This window comes from Carcharhinus amblyrhynchos, chromosome 6 (genome assembly GCF_965287045.1).
Source record: "Carcharhinus amblyrhynchos chromosome 6, sCarAmb.v2.hapA, whole genome shotgun sequence".
Taxonomy (NCBI): domain Eukaryota; kingdom Metazoa; phylum Chordata; class Chondrichthyes; order Carcharhiniformes; family Carcharhinidae; genus Carcharhinus; species Carcharhinus amblyrhynchos.
This window is the reverse complement of record NC_137329.1, coordinates 88748186-88769601: the sequence shown is the minus strand read 5'-3', so window position 1 is coordinate 88769601 and position 21416 is coordinate 88748186. Positions and strand designations below refer to the sequence as shown.

The 21416-nt window shown below is 41.5% G+C and overlaps 1 protein-coding gene across 4 annotated transcripts in view; it reads right to left on the bottom strand.

Annotated features, from left to right (window-relative positions):
- The window catches only part of LOC145344087 (ELKS/Rab6-interacting/CAST family member 1-like), a 789164-nt gene that overhangs the window by 701202 nt on the left and 66546 nt on the right, over positions 1 to 21416 (bottom strand). For all 4 annotated transcript variants that reach the window (XM_080190908.1, XM_080190909.1, XM_080190910.1 and 1 more), the window contains 2 exons: positions 13943 to 14110; positions 1305 to 1472 (listed from right to left, as the gene is read on the bottom strand). In XM_080190908.1, coding sequence (XP_080047034.1) covers positions 1305 to 1472; positions 13943 to 14110 — 336 coding nt within the window. The remainder of the gene's footprint in view (positions 1 to 1304; positions 1473 to 13942; positions 14111 to 21416) is intronic.

The window sequence follows — 21416 nt, the reverse complement described above, 5'->3', positions numbered from 1 at the left end:
AGTAAATTGTTCCAAAATGTCAAGTTAAGAATTCTACTTAACCAAAGTGTGTTGTGAAGGGCTAATTGAAGAAGGCCTGCTTTTCAGGGGTCAATATCATGCTCCCTCTCAAAATGATAATTTGAGGCAACTTGGGCCACCCACGCCCAGGAATATGTTCACCCTGCCTTCAATGGTCTTCAGGAGGGTATAGAAGTCTTAAAGAGTGAAGTTTGTCTTCTTCTCTGGCTTGGGGCATGGCCTGCTGCACAAGACATGGAAGGTGCTGGAATAGTCTTAATTCTGCACAAGCAAAACAAAAAAAGTGCTGAAATATACTTTGAGTGAAGTGAAAGACCACGGTGTCAATTACACCAGCGTTTTTAAAAAATTGATCTTCCAGCCAAATATTTCCTGACTCGGGAGGTGCTATCAATATTTAGGGAAAATGGTGGCTTCGTGGTAACATCACTAATAATCCAGAGCCCCAGGCCCAGGAGATGTGGGTTCAAAAACCATCAAAACAGCAGGTGAAATTTAAATTTATTTAATAAATCCCGAAGTAAAAGTTAGTTTCAGTAACGGTAACCATGAAATTAACATCGATTGTGGTAAAAACCCACCTGATTCACTGACAACCTTTAATGGAGAGTAATTTGCCACGCTTACCTCATGTGGACTACAAAAGATGCACAGACCCTTAACTGCCCATTGAAGTGACCTAGCAATCTAATCAGTTCAATTGGGGATGTGACACTCACATCCCCATGAAAAAAAAGGAAAAAAAATGCTTTCACTCTTGATAAAGAGAAAGGTCAAGCTTGCAAATATTCCAGCATCAGATTTGTTAAGCTTCTCAAGATAAATAGTAGAGCACTTATCTCTCACCTGTATATTAGTTTACCTGCCCCATTCTCTAAAACCAAAACATCTGTCCCCTTTGAAGGAAAGCCCTTTAGGTAAATGTAGATGACAACTGGATTTAAATTCAAATCTCCTGGATAGAAGCCTTCATACAATCATTACTGCAAAAAAGCTGCCACTGAAAATTACTTGTAGCATTCAAATAAATTAACACAAGGCCTGCCAGCCTCATTTACAGTACAGCATTGTTTGTCTTCACAAGTACAGTACAATTCTTCAGTAAAGTTATTTCCACTAATTAAACAGAGATGTACAACACTGAGCAGTTTAAAAATGCGATGAACAACGGCCACGTGGAAAATGATGCTATGATAATTCTAATTTATTATGCACTTCAACCAATTAGTTTCATATTAATTCATGGAAATAAAATATTTTATTCCAAAAATTATTTTACTTACTTTCTTTTGTAAGACATTGACTTTACGCTCTTTAACTTCCATCATGTCCTTCAGATCACGGATCTCTCCGGTCAAAATTCCCTTTTCTTCAGCCATTTCTTGCATCTGCTTTGACTTTTTATTTAACATGCTTTCCTTTTCTTCAAGCCGCAGACGCAACGCATCCACCTGGGACAAATACAGCAATGATAATGTTATTCAATGATGCCTTGCCGTCCACCTTCCCAAAACATCAATACATCATAAAATTTCTGTTACATCATTCATGTTGCTATTATGAAACTTGAGCAAAAGGTTTGTTAAAATAAGCTTACAAGCTTGCATAAAGATGCTTCACTTTTTTGCATATTGAAAAGAATACATGCATAATTGGCATATTTTAGGTCACAAAATGCATACACAGGTTTGACATAATCCATTATACAGATATTCATCAAGATTTTAAATTAATTACTTTGGGTTTTAGAAAGCTCTTTCCACGTGGGTCAAAACCAAAAAGGGCTGTCTCACATACCAGTAACATTGGAACGTTGATAAAAAAATCATTGTAATAGTGTACAACAAAATGCTTTTATTTGCATCTCATGAGGCCCCATGCATTTTGCACTTTGGACACTAACTGCTTTGGTACAAATGGAGCATAGTCCTGGGCTTTGGCAGAACTGGGTGAGGGCCCTGTAGTTAAGGAACACTATTACAAGGTTTCTGAGATTTCACAAAATGGGAACCATTTAATCTGGAACACTGAGTGGAGGAACCTCAAATTTGACAAAACTGTAGAGGGGAAATAGATGGAATAAGGTATTGGCTAGCTGATGGTATCACAGATCATTCAGTTGTGGTAAAATACAACAGCCTGATAGCAATGTGTGGCACAGGGGAGAGGTGAAGGCATCCCAAGTATTTTCTTGCTGCAGTATTGGTTTGCAAACTTTTAAGAAGATCTCTGCAAGTAAATTAGCTGTTCTCCTCTCTCTTCCCCCCCTCCACTAATCAATCTCTCTTTTGGCCTGACGTCAGCAATTTTTTAACAATCATAACACATTAAAAGCAGGGTTCTGCTTCCTTTGAAAAAAACTTAACCAAAAATAATTCAAAATTGGATTTGCGTGAAAGTGCTGCATATTTGCTGCATATTTCCTTTTCTCTACTATGAATAAAGTGTCAGATATTTTTAAATATTTGTTTCTTGCTGCATATTTCCTTTTCTATACTATGAATAAAGTGTCAGACATTTTTAAATATTTGTTTCTTTGGAAGAAAAGTTATATAATCAGTGAAAAAAGCTTCCACAATTTTTGCTCTAGCTTTTCTCAAAACAAAACGAAAAAATCCTGTTGTTTTTGTGGGAAACAGTAGTTTCACATCATTTGTTTAACTTAAATATTACTGCTTCCACCCTTGCAAATTGTGCACAATGCTCAGGCAACAGAATCCCTGTCTTCAATTTTAAGAGTTAAGCATATAGGAAAAGTATCAAGTCCAGCCCAGACTTGAGACAGGCTGAGATTTTGAATTAAAAACTCAAAAGGAAGGTATTAAATGACATAAAAATACCAACTGACTATGAATGTACCTTTGAAACTAAGTATACTCGTGCAAAGTTTAAATAGGAATTGTATCATAGCACACTCTAGTGGTCTGGAACTTCACTGTGACATAACACAAATGCTTTGCAAAACATGCATGCTATTGTCAAGCTGGTCAAGTGTGTGCAACAACACTAATCTTACTGGACATTCTGACCTGATTGAGGTGGGTCTACCAAACCGCATCTTAAACACACTCCTCCATATTGACGGGACCTCGATAACACGCATAAGGTAGAAGGAAAAGCCTTCTCCATCTCAGGCGCATCCTTGGCAGGACAAGGTCACCAACTCTGGATAAAAGCAAATTACTGTGGATGCTGGAATCTGAAACCAAAAGAGAAAATGCTGGAAAATCTCAGCAGGTCTGGCAGCATCTGTAAGGAGAAAAAAGGGCTGATGTTTCAAATCCAGGTGACCCTTTGTCAAAGCTTTGACAACGGGTCATCTGAACTCAAAACATCAGCTCTTTTCTCTCCCTACAGATGCTGCCAGACCTGCTGAGATTTTCCAGCGCTGTCTCTCTTTGGATTCAAGGTCACCAACTTAGAGGTCCTGAAGCACACTTCTTTTATCAGCATACACTCATTATTAAGCCAACTACATTGGGGCTGGTTTAGCTATATTCCTCAACTGGATGACAGCCATAAACCCAAAAACCTGTACAGTGAACTGACTACTGAGTCACGACCTCCTGAACGTTTATATCTCTGCCACAAGGACAACAGCATGCAAGATAGAAAAATTGTCAATGGCAACTGGGACACATTTGTTGATTGTCATTAACTTCTAGAGGCTCACTGCTTGGAGGGCACTGGAAGAGGCAAACAGAAATGGAAGGCTTAGCTGGCTGAGAAAAAGGGCTCAAAAACAAAAAGAGGCTAGCAAATCCTCTGATTTGATTTATCATTATTGTCACATGTATTAGTATACAGTGAAAAGTATTGTTTCTTGTGTGCTATACAGACAAGGCATACCGTACATAGAGAAGGAAAGGAGAGGGTGCAGAATGTAGTGTTACGGTCATAGCTAGAGTGTAGAGAAGGATCAACATAATTAGTACAATGTAGTCCCATTCAAAAGTCTGATGGCAGTAGGGAAGGAGCTGTTCTTGAGTTGGTTGGACTTTTGTATCTTTTTCCCAAAGGAAGAAAATAGAAGAGAGAATGTCCGGGATGTAGTGAGTCCTTAATTATGCTGGCTGCTTTTCCGAGGCTGTGGGAAGTGTAGACAGCGTCAAAGGACGGGAGGCTGGTTTGTGAGATGGACTGGTCTTCATTCATGACCCTTCGTAGTTTCTTGCAGTCTTGGACAGAGCAGAAGTCATACCAAACTGTGATACAACCAGAAAGAATGCTTTCTATGGTTCATCTGTATAAGGTGGTGAGAGTCATGCCAATGGACATGCCATATTTCCTTAGCCTCCTGAGAAAGTAGAAGCATTGATGGGCTTTCTTAACTATAGTATCAGTGTAGAGGGACCAGGACAGGTTGTTGGTGATGTGGACACTTAGAAACTTGAAGCTCTCGACTATTTCCACCTCATCCCCATTGATGTAGACAAGGGCATGAATTCCATTAAGCTTTCTGAAGTCGATGACTATCTCCTTTGTTTTGCTGACATTCAGGGAGAGATTACTGTCTTCACACCAGTTCACCAGATTCTCTATCTTGTTCCTATACTCTGTCTCATCAATGTTTGTGATCCGACCCCCTAAAATGCAATGAATCCTGCACTTTATCTGCCCACTCACTCTGCAAAGGCAGCAGAGAATGCCATGCCAACGAGGGGTTTCTGAACCACACCAGGAAATGTTCAACAGAAGTAAATAATGCCTCATGAGTCAGAAGGCTGTCAATATAGGAAAAATGCACAAAGGAACAAAACAAAAAAATGCTAAAAATTAATATTCAATACTGGCAACTGTGAGGAAGGCATGTCATTCTCACTTCCAATTTTAGAAGAAACAAAAGAACATTATTCATTTCTTTGGACTTATTGTTCATTACCTATTGAGACAATGCATAAAAACAAAATACATACTGCCATGAATTTCAAAAGGATTTCAGCAACACAGCAATTTAATTCTCCAACTCATTCTGACCACTTTAGCACAGTTCTAACGAAGCAGAATGGAATCTTGAAAAATAAGATACCACAAGCACAAAAACCTTGTGTCCCTTGTCATTTAGTTACTTTCAATTTTCACCGTCCCCACAGACGCTCTCTTTTGTTCCTTGCTCCTCCTTTATTTGCTTAAAAACGATTAGATCTGCAAATTATTCCAGTTCTGATGAAAGGTCATCAATCTGAAACATGAACTGTTACTCCCTCTGGAGATGTTGCCTGAATTACTGAATATTTCCAGCATTTCTGGTTTTCATTTTAAATTTCCTTCATCCACTGTATTTGGTTTTTATTCGACAAGTCGACAAGTGTGGCTGCTGAATTAACCTGTACTATTTTCTCTTAACAGTTCTAAAATATTTTGCCTCTTGGCCAGTTGGCTGTAGCTTATATTCACGTTATTTCCTTTAAATATTCCAAATAACTCTCAAACCGGCATGTATTTTCCTAATATTATATCTTTAATTACGTCTTGCTGAGCCACATAGTTCTCGCCCACAAATACTATTTCTTGTCATAACGTAGCAGGTAGCTTTGGCATTTGAGAAGGAACTACGTAACACTTCAACATGGTTCAGCCAGATCTGGTGATGAATGGCCTACATAGTAAGAAGTCTCACAACACCAGGTTAAAGTCCAACCAGTTTATTTGATAGTAATCCCACAAGCTTTCGGAAACGGTGTTCCTTCATCAGGTGTGTGGAAAGTTCTGATCAGAGAAGGACACAAAGTCACACGCAGTTTACAGAATACTGATTAGAATGCAAGTCTTTACAGCTAACCTGTTATTCAAGTCTTTGACTGTCGAGTGATGTTCATTCATCCATTGTCGTAGCATCTGCATGGTCTCCCCAATGTACCATGCTTCGGGACAGCCTTTCATGCAGCGTATTAGGTAGATAAAGTTGGCCGAGTTGCAATAGTATGTGCCGTGTACCTGGTGGATGGTGTTCTCACGTGAGATGATGTCATCCATGTCGATGATCCGGCATGTCTTGCAGTGGTTGCAGTGGCAGGGCTGTGTGGTGTTGTGGTTTGCTGCGAACAATGGTCTGTTTGAGGTTATGTGGTTGTTTGAAGGCAAGAACTGGGGGTGTGGGGATGACTCTGGCGAGATGTTCATCACCGTCAATGATGTGTTGAAGACTCCGGAGAAGATGTTGTAGCTTCTCCGCTTCGGGGAAGTACTGAACGACGGAGGGTACTCTGTCCACCGTGTCCAGTGTTTGCCTTCTGAGGAGGTCAGTGCAGTTTTTCACTGTGGTGTGTCAGAACTGTCGATCGATGAGTTGAGCACCATATCCTGTTCTTATGAGGGCATCTTTCAGCGCCTGGAGGTGTCTGCCGCGATGCTCCTCATTTGAGCAGATCCAGTGTGTACGCAGGGCTTGTCCATAGGGGATGGCTTCTTTAACACAGCGTTTGCAGTGGAAGCTGGAGAAGTGGAGCATCGTGAGGTTATCTGTGGGCTTGCGGTACAGTGAGGCACTGAGGTGACCATTGTTGTAGCATCTGCACGGTCTCCCCAGTGGTACACTGGGGAGACCATGCAGACGCTATGACAATGGATGAATGAACATCGCTCGACAATCACCAGGCAAGACTGTTCCTTCCTGTTGGCGAACACTTCAGCGGTCACGGGCATTCGGCCTCTGATCTTCAGGTAAGCGTTCTCCAAGGTGGCCTTCACAACACACGACAGCGCAGAGTCGCTGATCAGAGACTGATAGCCAAGTTCTGCACACATGAGGAGGCCTCAACCAGGATCTTGGGTTCATGTCGCACTATCTGTATCCCCCAGTGATTTGCCTGGGCTTGTAAAATCTCACTTACTGTCCTGTCTGGAGACAACACACATCTCTTTAACCTATGCTAATGCTATCTCCACTCACATTGTTTGCATCTTTAAGGCTTGAATAGCAGGTTAGCTGTAAAGACTTGCATTCTAATTAGTATTCTGTAAACGGTGTGTGACTTCATATGCTCTTCTCTGATCAGAACCTTCTACACACCTGATGAAGGAACACTGGTTCTGAAAGCTTGTGGGATTACTTTCAAATAAACTGGTTGGACTTTAACCCGGTGTTGTGAGACTTCTTACTGCGTTTACCCCAGTTCAACGCCAGCATCTCTACATGATGAATGGCCTAACCATTAATGAGCCACAAATCTTCAAGTCTTGGCCCATATTAAATGTTTTCTCGAAGTAGGGGACCAGTGGTTCGGGGAAAAGACCGGGTTTTAAAAAATTAATTTTTCAGATATATGTGCTGCTGGCATAGCCAGCATTTGTTGCCTTTAAATAATTGCCCTCGAGGTGGTGACGTTGAGCCTTCAACCTTTGCTGTCAACTGGTATAGGTACACCCACAGTGTTGTTAGGGAAGGAGTTTCAGGATTTTAATGCAATGATAGTGAAGAAATATTGATAATGTATGACTTGAAGGTGAACTTGCAAATGATGGTCCCATATGTCTACTGCCCTTTCCTTCAAAAAGATAGAGGTTTAGAAGTTGCTGTAGAAGGAGCCTTGGAAGGTTAATGTAGTGCATCTTATATGGTACATAGTGGTTCCCCTGTGCACCGGTGGTGGGGAGAGTAAATAGGGTACCAGTCAAGTCTGATGTTTTGCCCTGGATGATGTGAATGTGGTTAGACCTGAACTCTCACAAGGCAAGCGGAGAGTATTCCATTTTTATTTACACCCTTGTTGATGGTGGACAGGCTTTGAGGATTCAGGTGGTGAGATACACACAGAATTCCTAGCCCTATGCTCTTGCAGCCACAATATTTGTGTGACTGATTTCTAGTCAATGGAACCCTCAGGATATTAACAGTGAGTTAGTTATTCAGTGATGTGATGCCATTGAATCTCAAGGAAAGATGGTAAAATCCTGTCTGTGGTGATGGCCATGGCCTGTCACTTAAGTGGCATGTCACACATCAGCTCAAGCCGGAATGTTTGCCTGGTCTCGCTGCATGCAGGCAAGAACTAATTCAGTAGCTGAGTTGCTGCAGATGGGTGCAAACACTGCAACCATCAACAAAAATTCCTACTTCTGGCTTTATGATGGTAAGAGGTTATTGATGAAGCAGTTGGAGATGTTTGGGCCTAGGTCATTACCCTAAGAAAGTTATGGAGCTGAGATATCTGGCCTCCACCAATCACAACCAGCTTCCTTCATGCTAGTTAAGACACCAACAAGCAGAAGGTTTCCCCCCAATTCCCATCGACTTCCAGGGCTCCTGGATATCATACGCACTCAATACCACAAACAGCCTTCATACGGCAATCATTCATGTTCAAACTCTGAAATTCAGCTCTTTTGTCCATACTTCCACCAAGGCTATGACATTGCCTCAAGCAGAGAAGCTCTGGCAGAAGCCAAATGGAACATAAGAACATAAGAACATAAGAAATAGGAGCAGGAGTAGGCCATCTAGCCCTTCGAGCCTGCCCCGCCATTCAATAAGATCATGGCTGATCTGAAGTGGATCTTTCCGCCTGCTTCCCATAACTCTGAATTCCCTTATCTGTGAGAAATCTATCTACCCGTGACTTAAACATATTCAACGAGGTAGCCTCCACCACTTCAATGGGCAGAGAATTCCAGAGATTCACCACCCTCTGAGAGAAGAAGTTTCTCCTCAACTCCGTTCTAAACTGTCCTCCCCCACCCTTATTTTGAGGCTGTGCCCTCTAGTTCTGGCTTCCTTACTAAGCGGAAAGAATCTCTCTACCTCTACCCTATCTAGCCCCTTCATTATCTTGTAAGTCTCTATAAGATCCCCCCTCAGCCTTCTAAACTCCAACGAGTACAGGCCCAGTTTATTTAATCTCTCCTCATAAGGTAACCTCCTCATCTCCGGTATCATAAGAACATAAGAACATAAGAAATAGGAGCAGGAGTAGGCCATCTAGCCCTTCGAGCCTGCCCCGCCATTCAATAAGATCATGGCTGATCTGTTGTGGCTCAGTTCCACTTTCCCGCCCTCTCCCCATAACCCTTAATCCCCTCTCTTATCAAGAACCCATCAACCCGCGTCTTAAAAATATTTAGCGAGGCAGCCTCCACCACTTCAACGGGCAGAGAATTCCAGAGATTCACCACCCTTTGAGTGAAGAAGTTCCTCCTCAACTCCGTTCTAAACCGCCTCCCCTTTATCTTGAGGCTGTGCCCCCTAGTCCTACTGTCTTTTTTGAGCGGGAAGAGTCTCTCCACCTCTATCCTATCCATCCCATTCATCATCTTATACGTCTCAATGAGATCTCCCCTCATTCTTCTAAACTCTAACGAGTACAAGCCTAGTTTATTCAGCCTCTCCTCATAGCTCAATCCCCTCAACTCCGGTATCAGCCTAGTAAACCTCCTCTGCACTCCCTCCAGGGCCAAAATATCCAAATATTGCCAAAATGGAGCATGAGCAGATTATTGCCATACAAGTGCTGCTTGATAACACTGTCAATTACATTTTTCATCAGCTTTTCTGATGGAGAGTAGACTACTGGGTCAGTAATTGGCCACAATGGATTTGTTCTGCTTTTTCAGGAGACAGGCCCAAGCTGTCCAAACTTTCCTCATAACCCCTTCATCTCAGCAATCAGTTGAGTGAACCTTCTCTGAACAGTTTCTACTGCAATTATATCCTTTCCGAAGAAACCTGTAATGTACACAGTACTCCCAATCTGGTTTCATTACCCCTCTATGGAATTGTAGAAAAATTTCCCTACTTTTATATTTTATTTCCCCAGTACCCAGCAGGCAACATAGCTTTCTGAACTCTTGCTCTTGGCTACAGTGTATCTATTCCCTGACTATACTGTCCTCTGTTGTCACTATATTCCTATTTACTCCTCCCACTTCAACGGCATCCTGCGCCAAAGTTTGCTCACCCTTTGCCCCCACACTCATCCATACAAGTTACAAGATGTTTGAACCTGTTGGACAATTGCAAAGGCAGAAGTTCCTCCACTTCTATCTGTGAGATCCCCATATCTGCATCACTCACAGTCAAACCTTCCTGTACTGACCACTGACTATAAAAGAGAACCCTAGTGTGATAATACTGAGCCTTTAAGAAATATATGTACATCATGTTTCTTGTAAGGGGTATGTTAGAATTCAGATGTTTTGCAGGGTGCCAATTTGTCTAAGAAAGCCTTTAAATTAGTAGCTGAGAGAACAGAATAAGTACTCATTTTAGACCTTGCTGTTAATTTTTTGGGAGAAAATTCCACTCACTGTCTTCTGTTTCATTTTAAAAACAAAGGGAGTTGTTGCCTGGGCTGCTAGAAGAAAGAAGTGGCTCTCTCTCTCTCTTTAAGAAAAGATCTCTCTGAGGCTCTAGGGCTAATAATCTAAGTCACAGCAAACACTCATACACTGCAGCTGCAACACATCATGTGTTCTGCCATCTTTATTGTATTTTAATTGACTCATTATTTTATTAATTAAATTGTAATTAACACATCTATCCTTGTTTGTGTTTATATTCTTATTTCAATTCATTGTCTATTTATTCCCTAGTTTAGATAAGAATAGGAAAAATTTACCAGCCAATCACCTCCCTGCTTTCAACATGTCACCTTGTTTTTAATTTCTGAACGTATGGTCTGATTGGTTCCCACATGCCTCCCTCTGCTCCTACAAATTCTCGCTTTCACATTTTGATTTGTGACCCTGCTCTGCACCTCTGGCTTTCCTTTGCTGATTTATGACCCCACTTTGCTCCTCTGAATTCTCACTTTCCTTCCTTGATTTATGACCCAGCTCTGCTCTTCCTAATTCTCGCTGATTTATGACACTACTCTACTCCAGAATTCTTTTGATTCTAAAGCAATTCCCAAAGATTGGAAAATGGGAAACATTTCCTCCCTTCTTAAAAGGGTTGAGAAAAAACACGGGACTAAAGGCCAATTAACCTGACATCAGTAGTAGACAAAACATTACAATCTATTGTTCGGAAAGTAACAAGAGGGCATTTCGAAAATCATATTATTAAACAGGATCAATATGATTTATGAAAGGGAAAGTTTTTGGAGGATGAATAAGAGGGAAACCAATAAGTGTAATGCATTACGATTGTCAACTCAAAATTGATAAGCTGCCACACAAGAGATTATTGCTATAAATTACAAGTCAGAGGATTGAGTGTAATCTGTTAGTTTGGTTAACTGGTTAAATGGACAGAAAGCAAAGAATAGAAATAAATGGGGCATTTCCAGGTTGGCAGGCTATAACTAGCAGGGTACCACACGAATCCATACTTTGCTCTCAGCTATTTACAATCTAGATTCATGACTTAGATAGGAGACAAGTATCCAAGCTTGCTGACAAAAACATAAATGGGCAAATGAGCAGTGATGAGGACACAGAGGCTGAAAAGGGATAGAAACAGGTTGAGCAAGGAGAAGAACATGGAAGATGGAATACAATGTAGCAAAATGTGAAGTTAACCAATTTGGTTTGAAAAGTTAAGTTTTCTTTGAATGACAAGAAACTGGAAAATGTTGGCTGTCAGAAGAACATGAGGATCCTTTTATATGGATCACAGGAAGTAACTTGCAAGCAACAAGCAAGGCAAATAATATGTTAGCCTTCATTGCAAAGAGGTTAGGATTTAAAGTAAATAAGGCATTGGTGAGACCGTACCTGAAGTACAATGTGCAGCTTTGGTCTCCTTATCTAATGGAAGGATGTATCTGCCTTAGACCAAATGCAATAAAGATTCACTAGACTAGCTCGTGAGGTGAGGGCATTATCCTATGAGGAGAGATTGAGCTGACTAGGCCTTTGCTCCATGAGGTTAATTAGAGAAATTATACAATTAAAACATAAAAGTGACGAGGTTGGCAAAGTAAATGCTGACAAAACCCTTTCCCTAACTGCAGAAATTAGAACACTGGGTCATAATCAGTGTAACATATTGGCCATTTAGGGCTGTGATCTCAGAATTACAATTGCTTCAGTACAGGGGGCTGTCTGGCCTTTCATTTCTGTTCTGGCTCTCCGAACAAGCAACTTAACCAGTGCCATTTCCCTGCAACTTTGCACATTTTTCCTTTTCAGATAATAATCTAATTCCCACTTGACTGTCTTGTCTAAACCTGCACCATCACACATTCATGTAGTGCATTTAAGAACTTAATCACTCACTGTGCAAAATGTTATTGTCAATTACCTTAAATCTGTTCCCTCTTGTTCTTGATCCTTCTGTCAATGGGAACAATCCTTCCCTATTCACTACATCCAGACTCTTCTTAAATTTTGAAAACTTCCATCATATCTCCTCTCAAGGAGATATGTTAAATGGAGTCCTCCAAGGAAATCAGTTCCAATTTCTCCTATTTATCTATGTCTGGTGATCCTTATCGCTCTAACTTTCTTGCTTTTATACTCTATGCCCCTTTTAATAAAGGCCAAGATTTGTATGTTTTATTAACTGCAATCTCTACCTGTCTCTTGACCTCCGGGCATCCTCTCTCTCTCCAGCATTGCAACATTGTTATCCTTAAGAATCTGAATACTGTTCCTGAGGGTATTCAAGACAAATGTCACTAGGTTTTAGTGTACCAAAAGAATTAAACAAATGGAGATAGTCTGGGAAGATGGAATTGAGGTTGATTAGCCAAGATTTTGTGAATGGTGGAGCAGGCTGAATAGGTTTTCATGGCCTACTTCTGCTCTGAATACTTATGTTCTTGCTAAGAAACCAAACTGAAACAATTAAACCACAATTCTGGTTAGTTATGTCATTGCTGGAGCCAAATTGATACTTCAGAAAAAAATTTAAGCAATAAAGCTCTGATAGCCTTATATGTTCCTCTTTCCTGGTTAATAGCTTCTTTATTTACCACATCTGGCATGAAGAAACATAGTAAAGAGAAGGAGTTGACCATTTGGTTATCCGAGTCTGCTCCACCATTCGACATGATCATGGTGTCAACAGTTTCAAAGCAGTAAAGATTTAAGAATGGGATAAAATAAACATTAAAGATACTTGGAGAAAATAAAGTTTGAAGAATGGATAAAGGAGAAATTGATAAGAGTGCAGATGCCTGAAGAAGTTCTGATATGCAACTTAGCTTAGAAGCAAGGTAAACAGATATTTACTTAGCTAAAGGGGAAAATTAAAGTTTAGAATTTTGGGTGTTAAAACTGCTGAAGAGCTGGATTCAAAACGGAGACATGAAAATGCAGTTTACATGTTAATGATAAAAGCCTGAATTTGAAGGTGGGTCCTTTGGATAGGGGATCTAAAGTAAATCAGTAGCCAGGTAGCTCCGTACTGACAGGAGAGCCGAAAAAGAGAAAGAGGGGAAGCAACTGGAAAACGGTTACTGTCACAGACACAACATTTCTCAGTTCAGGAATATGATGGTTACAGGGTTAATTCCGGAATATACTATGTGGGTGTAGCCATTATTATAGTTACATGTATCTTTGTTTTTGTATTATAACCTTCCTTGTTGTGCATTTTTACATGTTAATAAACATTGTTTTTGAGTGGTTACAAGACAGGATCTTTCCTCACTGGTTTACTCATCTATCCTTACACCAAATTGAATAAACTCATTTCAAGTTACCCTACTTGGCTGAGGGATACCTTGCATCTAACCTCAGCGGCGGTCTTAACAAAATCTGATCCTCCATCGCCATATGGTTTTTTGCTGCAATCATCCGTGCTATAGATTTCCCAAGTTCATGCAATGTATGCGCTATAATACATATAAATATTTATTATTTAAACATATACAGAGCTAATGAAGGTTGAAAACAGCTTGCATATTATTGCCTCAAGTACTGATGTTCAACTAAAACTGAAAAAATCCCAGATTAAGAAACTCCCTTATTCCAAGCCTTCAAATTTTCATGTGCATAAAATTCACTCCATCAATACTTCACAGTTAAAGAACTTTACCTCTGTCTGCAGTATGGCAGCTCTCTGTTCCTTTGCTGTTAGTGATTCTTTGAGCACTTCCACGTGTTGTTTGCTGTCTGAAAATTGGTTTGTCAATGTTTCAAGCTTTGTCTGCAAAGCAAGAAGGTCCGTTTCCTTTCTGGAAAGCTCCTGTTTCACTTGATCAATCTAGCAAACACAAAGCAACGGTCTCAGTATAAAAACTGCAAGGTGAGTTCCTGACTTCATTTTCAAGTTATTTTTCCTATCAAGAAAGATATCAAACTATCAAATTTGAACATTATCTTGGATAAAGCTTTGTTCAGTTACATTTTTCACATTAAAAGGAATGATTTTTTGTAACCATTTTTCAACAAAATCTACAACTTATCTGATTTTAACAAGTGTTTGAAAATGATCAGTTTTGTGTTGAATTTTTAATAAACAAGCAAAGAGTTAACATTGTTGATCGACCCCATTGATAAACTATCTTGCACAGGTGTCAACAAACTTCAAGATAAAAGTCACAGTTGATTAACTGTGTACAGATTGACAAAGGAAATTGTAACAAACCCATCATCAATGCAGTGCAAGATACTTCATTTTCTTTTATATTGGAATTTACAACACACAAACAGACCATTCACCCCAATTTATCTATGCCAATGAGCCTCCATAAAGCCCCCTCTTAATCCTCTTCATCTAAATGTCAACAATCCCCATCTATTTCTTTCTCCCTCAGGTGCTTACCCAGCTTCACCTTAAAAGCATCTGATCAGTAGAAACACTGGCCAAGATCTGCATGAATTCAATTAAAAATATTTCAAAAAATTATAAAGCCAAATTCTGTTAAGAACATGTGTGAGAAGCATGTTGCAGTAATATGTAAATAGCTGTTAAGTACACACTGTCAGCCAACAAAATAAAAGAGCTGAAAAAACAGAAAGAATGTATTTCCCAGGATGTGGGCAATACTGGCGTGGCCAGCATTTATTGTCCATCATCAACTGCCCTTGAGAAGGTTGCGGTGAGCTGCCTTCTTGAACCACTGCAGTCTGTGGAGTGTAGGCACAACCAGCTGTTAGAAAGGAAGTTCCAGGATTTTGACTCAACATGAAGGAATGGCAATATAGTTCCAAGTCAGGATGCTGTGGCTGGGAAGAGAACTTCAAGGTGATGGCTGCTCATGCATCTGCTGCCCTTGCCTTCTAGCTGGTAAAGGTCACAGATTTGGAAGCAGCTACCAAAGCAAAATATTCTCAACAAGCAACGCAGCAATCCCACTTCAAATCATGCAAAAATGTCAAGCGACCATGCAGTTAAATAAATTGTCAATGTATTCCAAATAAAAGTGAACGGAATGCTGGCTTAGACAACCAAATTCAATCAAGTTTTGTAAAATGCATAGTTTTTAAAAATTCATTTACATGATGTTGGATAGGCCAGCATTTATTGCCTATCCCTAATTACCCTCAAAAAAGTGGGGGTGAGCCACCTCCTTGAACCGCTGCTATCCATGTGATGTGGATACATTGAGAGTGCTGTTAGGGAGGATTTTGACCCAGTGTGATGATATTGTGTCTTTAGAAATGTGTTTTAATCATGTTTCGCTGCAGGATGTTTCTAGCAGGCCTGGGAATATTGTCAGCACCGTGTTGTCTGTGATTGATGTCCTTTATTGTTGCTGAAGGAGGATAATTGAAGTAAAGTTGATTTTAATCCAAACTAATGCATTGTTGTGTGGTTTTAATGGTCCCTTAGGTTGCAGAGTGGAGCTTGATTGGAGGTGATTGACAGGGCAAGTGGTGGCTTCACAGAAAAGTCATTTTTAATTTCATTTTCTGAAGCTGCTTGTGAGAGAAGGAAAAGTTTTCCCCTCACTGGAATCTGAACACTGGAAGTCACCAGAAATTAACTTTACCTCTTTGAAGTCTGGCTTTTGTGAGGATATACTCCTCTCAATAAGCTGCTGGCCTGGATTTCTGCCCATAGGTGTTACAAAGCTGAAAATCCAGCATCACATGAGCATTCTTGTTTCTATGCCAAGTTGGAAGAAGGGTGTATGTCTGAGGGATGGTTTTTAACTTAGAACAGCAAAAATGGCTAGCTATTAGGAGTTATAGCATGTCATGTTTAAATCTTAAAACTGGCACAAGTTATGCTAATTATTTTTGTTATACTGTAACTGTGTTTTTAAATAAACTTTGTTAGAAAGAAGCTTCCTAGTGGGTCACTTGAATCATACCTAGAGTGAAACATCTTATGCTCACCCATGCCAAAATCAAATGTAAAACATAAGAACATAAGAAATAGGAGCAGGAGTAGGCCATCTAGCCCTTCGAGCCTGCCCCGCCATTCAATAAGATCATAGCTGATCTGTCGTGGCTCAGTTCCACTTTCCCGCCCTCTCCCCATAACCCTTAATCCCCTCTCTTATCAAAAACCCATCAACCCGCGTCTTAAAAATATTTAGCGAGGTAGCCTCCACCACTTCAACGGGCAGAGAATTCCAGAGATTCACCACCCTTTGAGTGAAGAAGTTCCTCCTCAACTCCGTTCTAAACCGCCCCCCCCCTTTATCTTGAGGCTGTGCCCCCTAGTCCTATTATCTTTTGAGCGGGAACAGTCTCTCCACCTCTATCCTATCCATCCCATTCATCATCTTATACGTCTCAATGAGATCTCCCCTCATTCTTCTAAACTCTAACGAGTACAAGCCTAGTTTATTCAGCCTCTCCTCATAGTTCAACCCCCTCAACTCCGGCATCAGCCTAGTAAACCTCCTCTGCACTCCCTCCAAGACCAAAATATTCTTGCGTAAGTACGGCACCCAAAACTGCACACAGTACTCCAGCTGCGGCCTCACCAATGCCCTATACAGCTGCAGCAAGACCTCCCTACTTTTATATTCAATCCCCCTTGCTATGAAGGCCAGCATCCCATTCGCCTTCCTGATCACCTGCTGCACCTGCAAGCTGGGTTTTTGCAACTCATGCACAAGGACCCCAAGGTCCCTCTGCACCGTCGCCTGCTGCAGTTTTTCGCCACGTAAGTGATAATCCTTCCTACCATTATTCCTACCAAAGTGGACCACCTCGCACTTGCCAACATTAAATTCCATTTGCCATTTCCTGGCCCATTCGCCCAGCCTATCTAGATCCTTCTGTAGACTCTCCACACCCTCCGCACAATTTGCCTTTCCTCCAATCTTGGTGTCATCAGCAAATTTTGACACCCTACACTTGGTTCCCTCCTCCAGATCATCTATATAAATGGTAAATAGCTGAGGCCCCAGCACCGATCCCTGAGGCACTCCACTAGTCACCATCCGCCAATCCGAACAGCACCCATTGACCCCCACTCTCTGCCTCCTATTTGACAACCAATCCTCTATCCACGCTAACACCCTACCCCCAACTCCCTGTCCCCTGACCTTCTGCAATAACCTCCTGTGAGGTACCTAGTCAAACGTCTTCTGAAAATCAAGAAAGACCACATCCACCGGCTCTCCTCTATCCACCGCCCTAGACACATCCTCATAGAACTCCAGTAAATTTGTCAGACACGACTTCCCTTTAACGAATGCGTCTGCTCTATCAAGCAATTCCTCTCAAGATGCCTCGCTATTTCCTCCTTGATGACGGATTCTAACATTTTACCTACAACAGACGTTAAACTAACCAGCCTATAATTCCCTGCCTTTTGCCTGGCACCCTTCTTAAACAACGGCGTAACATTAGCCGCTTTCCAATCTTCCGGCACTTCCCCGGAATCCAGCGACGTCTGGAAAATAACCACCAAGGCATCCACTATCACCTCCGCCATTTCTTTCAGAACCCTCGGATGCATTTTAAAACAGTAAAATTGGACCCTAACAGCTGGGCAGACTTAAAACTGGGAGCGTTTCAGATCCGACTTTTAGACCCATTCTCAGGCGCCTCCAAATGCACTCTGCTTGCAAAAATATCAGCAATTCTGAATCACACAACTGAAGCCTGTGGGCAGGGCTTAACGTACCCAAAACACTGCAGCTCTGATCGGAGCCTTCAACTACGCATGTGGAGTTTAAAAAAATTAGAAAAATGTTCCCTTGCCACATCGCTCCCGGGCCGAATAATGCCACCCCCTGATCCTGCAGACATTGCCCCACCCCCACAACATTACTGACTCCGTTCTCGCCTCATTCCCGTGCTTCCCAGACAAATCGCAATCCCCTGCCAGCCTACCCACCCCTCATCGATCACACGCAGAGTGGCAACGGACCCCCCCTTCCCCCCACCAATCGCACCCAGAGTAGCAACAGACCCCCCATATGCCCCTGCCACTCCCCCAGAAGCCATCTGACCCACCTTCCTCCCCCCCACCAGAGAGCCATCTGTCCTACCAGAGCTATCTGATCTGCCTCACTCCACCACCAGGGAGCTATCTGTCCCACCTCCCTATCCCCCACCAGAGAGCCATCTGACCCACCTCCCTCCCCCCACCATCGCCATCTGACCCATCTCTTTCATCTCCCTTCCTCCCGACCAGAGAGCCCTCTGACCCACCTCCCCCCAACCAGGGAGCCATGTGACCCACCTCCCTTCTCCGAACAGAGAACTATCAGTCCCATCTCTCTTTCCTACCCGACCAGAGAGCCATCTAACCCGCCTCCCTCCGCCATCACCAGAGAACCATCTGACCCATCAACCACCCTGCATCAGAGGCCATCTGACCTGACTACTTCTTCCCCCACAACTGGAGAGCCATCCGACCCACCTCCCTGCCCGCACCCAACCAGCGAGTCACCTGACCCACCCCTTCAAGCTGAGTCAGAGAGCCTCCGGAAGCTCGGAACTTTGAACATAAAAAAATTACAGCATAAACAGGCCCTTCGGCCCACAGGTTGTGCCAAACATGTCCCTACCGACTAGGCTTACCTATAACCCTCTAAGTCCCGTGTACTGATTCAAAAGTCTCTTAAAAGACCCTATCGAATCCGCCTCCACCACCACTGCCGGCAGCCAATTCCATGTACCCATCACCCTCAGTGAGGAACTTATCTGTGACATCTCCTTTGTACCTACTCCCCAGCACCCTAAACCTGTGTCCTCTTGTCAGAAGCTGGAGCGCCCAAATCGAACCTTTGTGGACCATGTCTGTTTCGCACCAAATCTGGACAGGCAAATGGAGTGGTAAAGGGGAAATGCTGATAAGTTTCGGCGTGCAGACCATTAAGTCAATTTAAATGCATGCAGACGCCTTTAAATTGACGTCGCGTCTGTTTCAGGCGCAGTCCTGATGGTGGCCATTTTCAGCCCTTGGTAAAGGGAGAACGGGCACAGAGGTGGGCAGAGATCACAGCCGACTTTTACCAAGATTTTGTGCCCAAAAACAGGTGCAACTTGATGGTAAAATCAGGTCCTTAGGGTCTAGCCTAATTCATAAAGTACCTTGGGGTTTCTGGATCAGCGATATAGTTCCAAGTCAGGATGGTGTAACTTGGAGCAGAACCGACAAATTGTTGTGTTCCCATGCATCTTCTGCCCTTGTCCTTCCATGTGGCAGTGGCAGCAAGTTTGGAAGACGCTGTCAAAGGAAGCTTGGTGAGTTGCTGCAACGCGTCTTTGTACATGGTACACACACACACTGTATATCGGTGGTGAAGCGAGTGAATGCTTCGAGTGGTGGAATGTGAATGCTCAAGATGGTGGGTGGAGTGCCAAATCAGAGGGCTGTTTCATCCTGGATGGTGTCAAGCTTCTTTAGTACTGTTGGAGCTGTACTCATCCAGGAAAGCAAGAGCATTCCATCATACTTCTGACTTGTGATCGTTTCAACTGTAATTAACTAGGTGACAGTGCGGTATGGTTTCAGTACAAACTAAAGTGCGAGCATACAATCATACGGATCCACACTCAATTTTTCAATCTAAACCCCAAAATAGCTAATGTTAACAAAATTATGCTGTCATCGTGAGGGAAGTCAAAATTTGTCACTGAACTATGCTTGCACACTCAAGCATAGAAGCACATGGAACAGATTTATCTGCCCATCCACTTATTAACAGTTGGCATGTGGTCACAAAGACAAAGGTGTGAACAAGAATTAAACTTCTGTGTTCACAAAATTACATTTAGGGACTGATAGTAATTTTATAATTAGTAATAGTAATTTATAAAAGAGGAATAGCATGCGGTTACTTCAATCACGAGAAATGCAAAGAGTGTACTCAATTGGGCAAGAGAGTTCTGCTTTATTATTACATAATTCATTATCAAAAATGCTATTCTACAATGCTTATAAATAAACCGCATGGCAGAGAAAATGTTCCTTATACACCTTTTTCAGTTTGTATATATTCCTGATACACGTTTTCAGAGTACAGATGTTTTTACCAAATAGAAAACAAGATTTGAAAAAAAATCCCCAACCGACAAGCTCTTCCGGTGATTGAAATGAGTTTATACAATGATTAGTTGAGTCATACAGACCAGGAAGAAATCAGTTTTGAGCTCCAGTCTATGTTACATTATTTTATTTCAGCTATGCTTACACCAAGCATAATGCAATTGGACTCTGGATTAGGGAGGACAAAAGCAAACGTTCATCAATCCTAAGCACTATCCAGAAACCTATGTTGAAAATACCAACTTGATCAGATAAGGAGAAATGAGCTCATGTCCAATGCACTTGCATGCGAACAGCCTATGAATTCATTGTGAAGTCTCACATAGTAATGACATTTATTGGACAAAGCAACAAAGTCAAACACTTCTCCAAATAATCAAAATAATGGTGAAAACTAGCAAGAGCAAAAATTCCAAATCAATTTTTAAATACTTGTAGAAATCTATACGCAGAAAATCTCAATTTTGAATGTGAAAACTTGTTAATGTAGATGGTTTAAGTAAATGAACAGTTGGTCCTTCAAACATCAATTTAAATTATTAAGAAAACTTAAAATGAACAATTTTAAAAGGGTGTTTTAATTTTTGTACAGGCATGTTGAGCAGATTGGATTTAGTAGTCTCCTCTCAAGTAATAAATACCGATTAACAAAAAGACTAATTCAGATTCAGGGCATGCGCTACTATGATCAGATATACCTCAAGCAGACTTATTTCTTCAGTCATGCCTTCAGCCTAGAATTCTATTTTTGCAGGATGCTCGTCAAGTGCAACAACAGACAATCAGGAGTGCAAAGCAAGGTTCTATTCAGCTATACACTGCAATATTCTCTTTCACTTCACTATATTTTATAAGATGTCCAGCCTACTGTTAATATGCACTTAAACAACAGTTTGCTGGACTAAATTATAGTGCAATGATCTAAATGCCAGTTACAATGACTCCAACTGAATTTTGGTTATCAATGCAATTGACAAAGGGAATCTGATCATCTTATATCCACAAAAAGCACCTTAACATAAAAAGGTTGCTTTCTTGAGATGGTACTATCACAATTTCACTGGGGATCAAAGCCAAGTGAAAGAGATTTACATTGAGCTTGAGA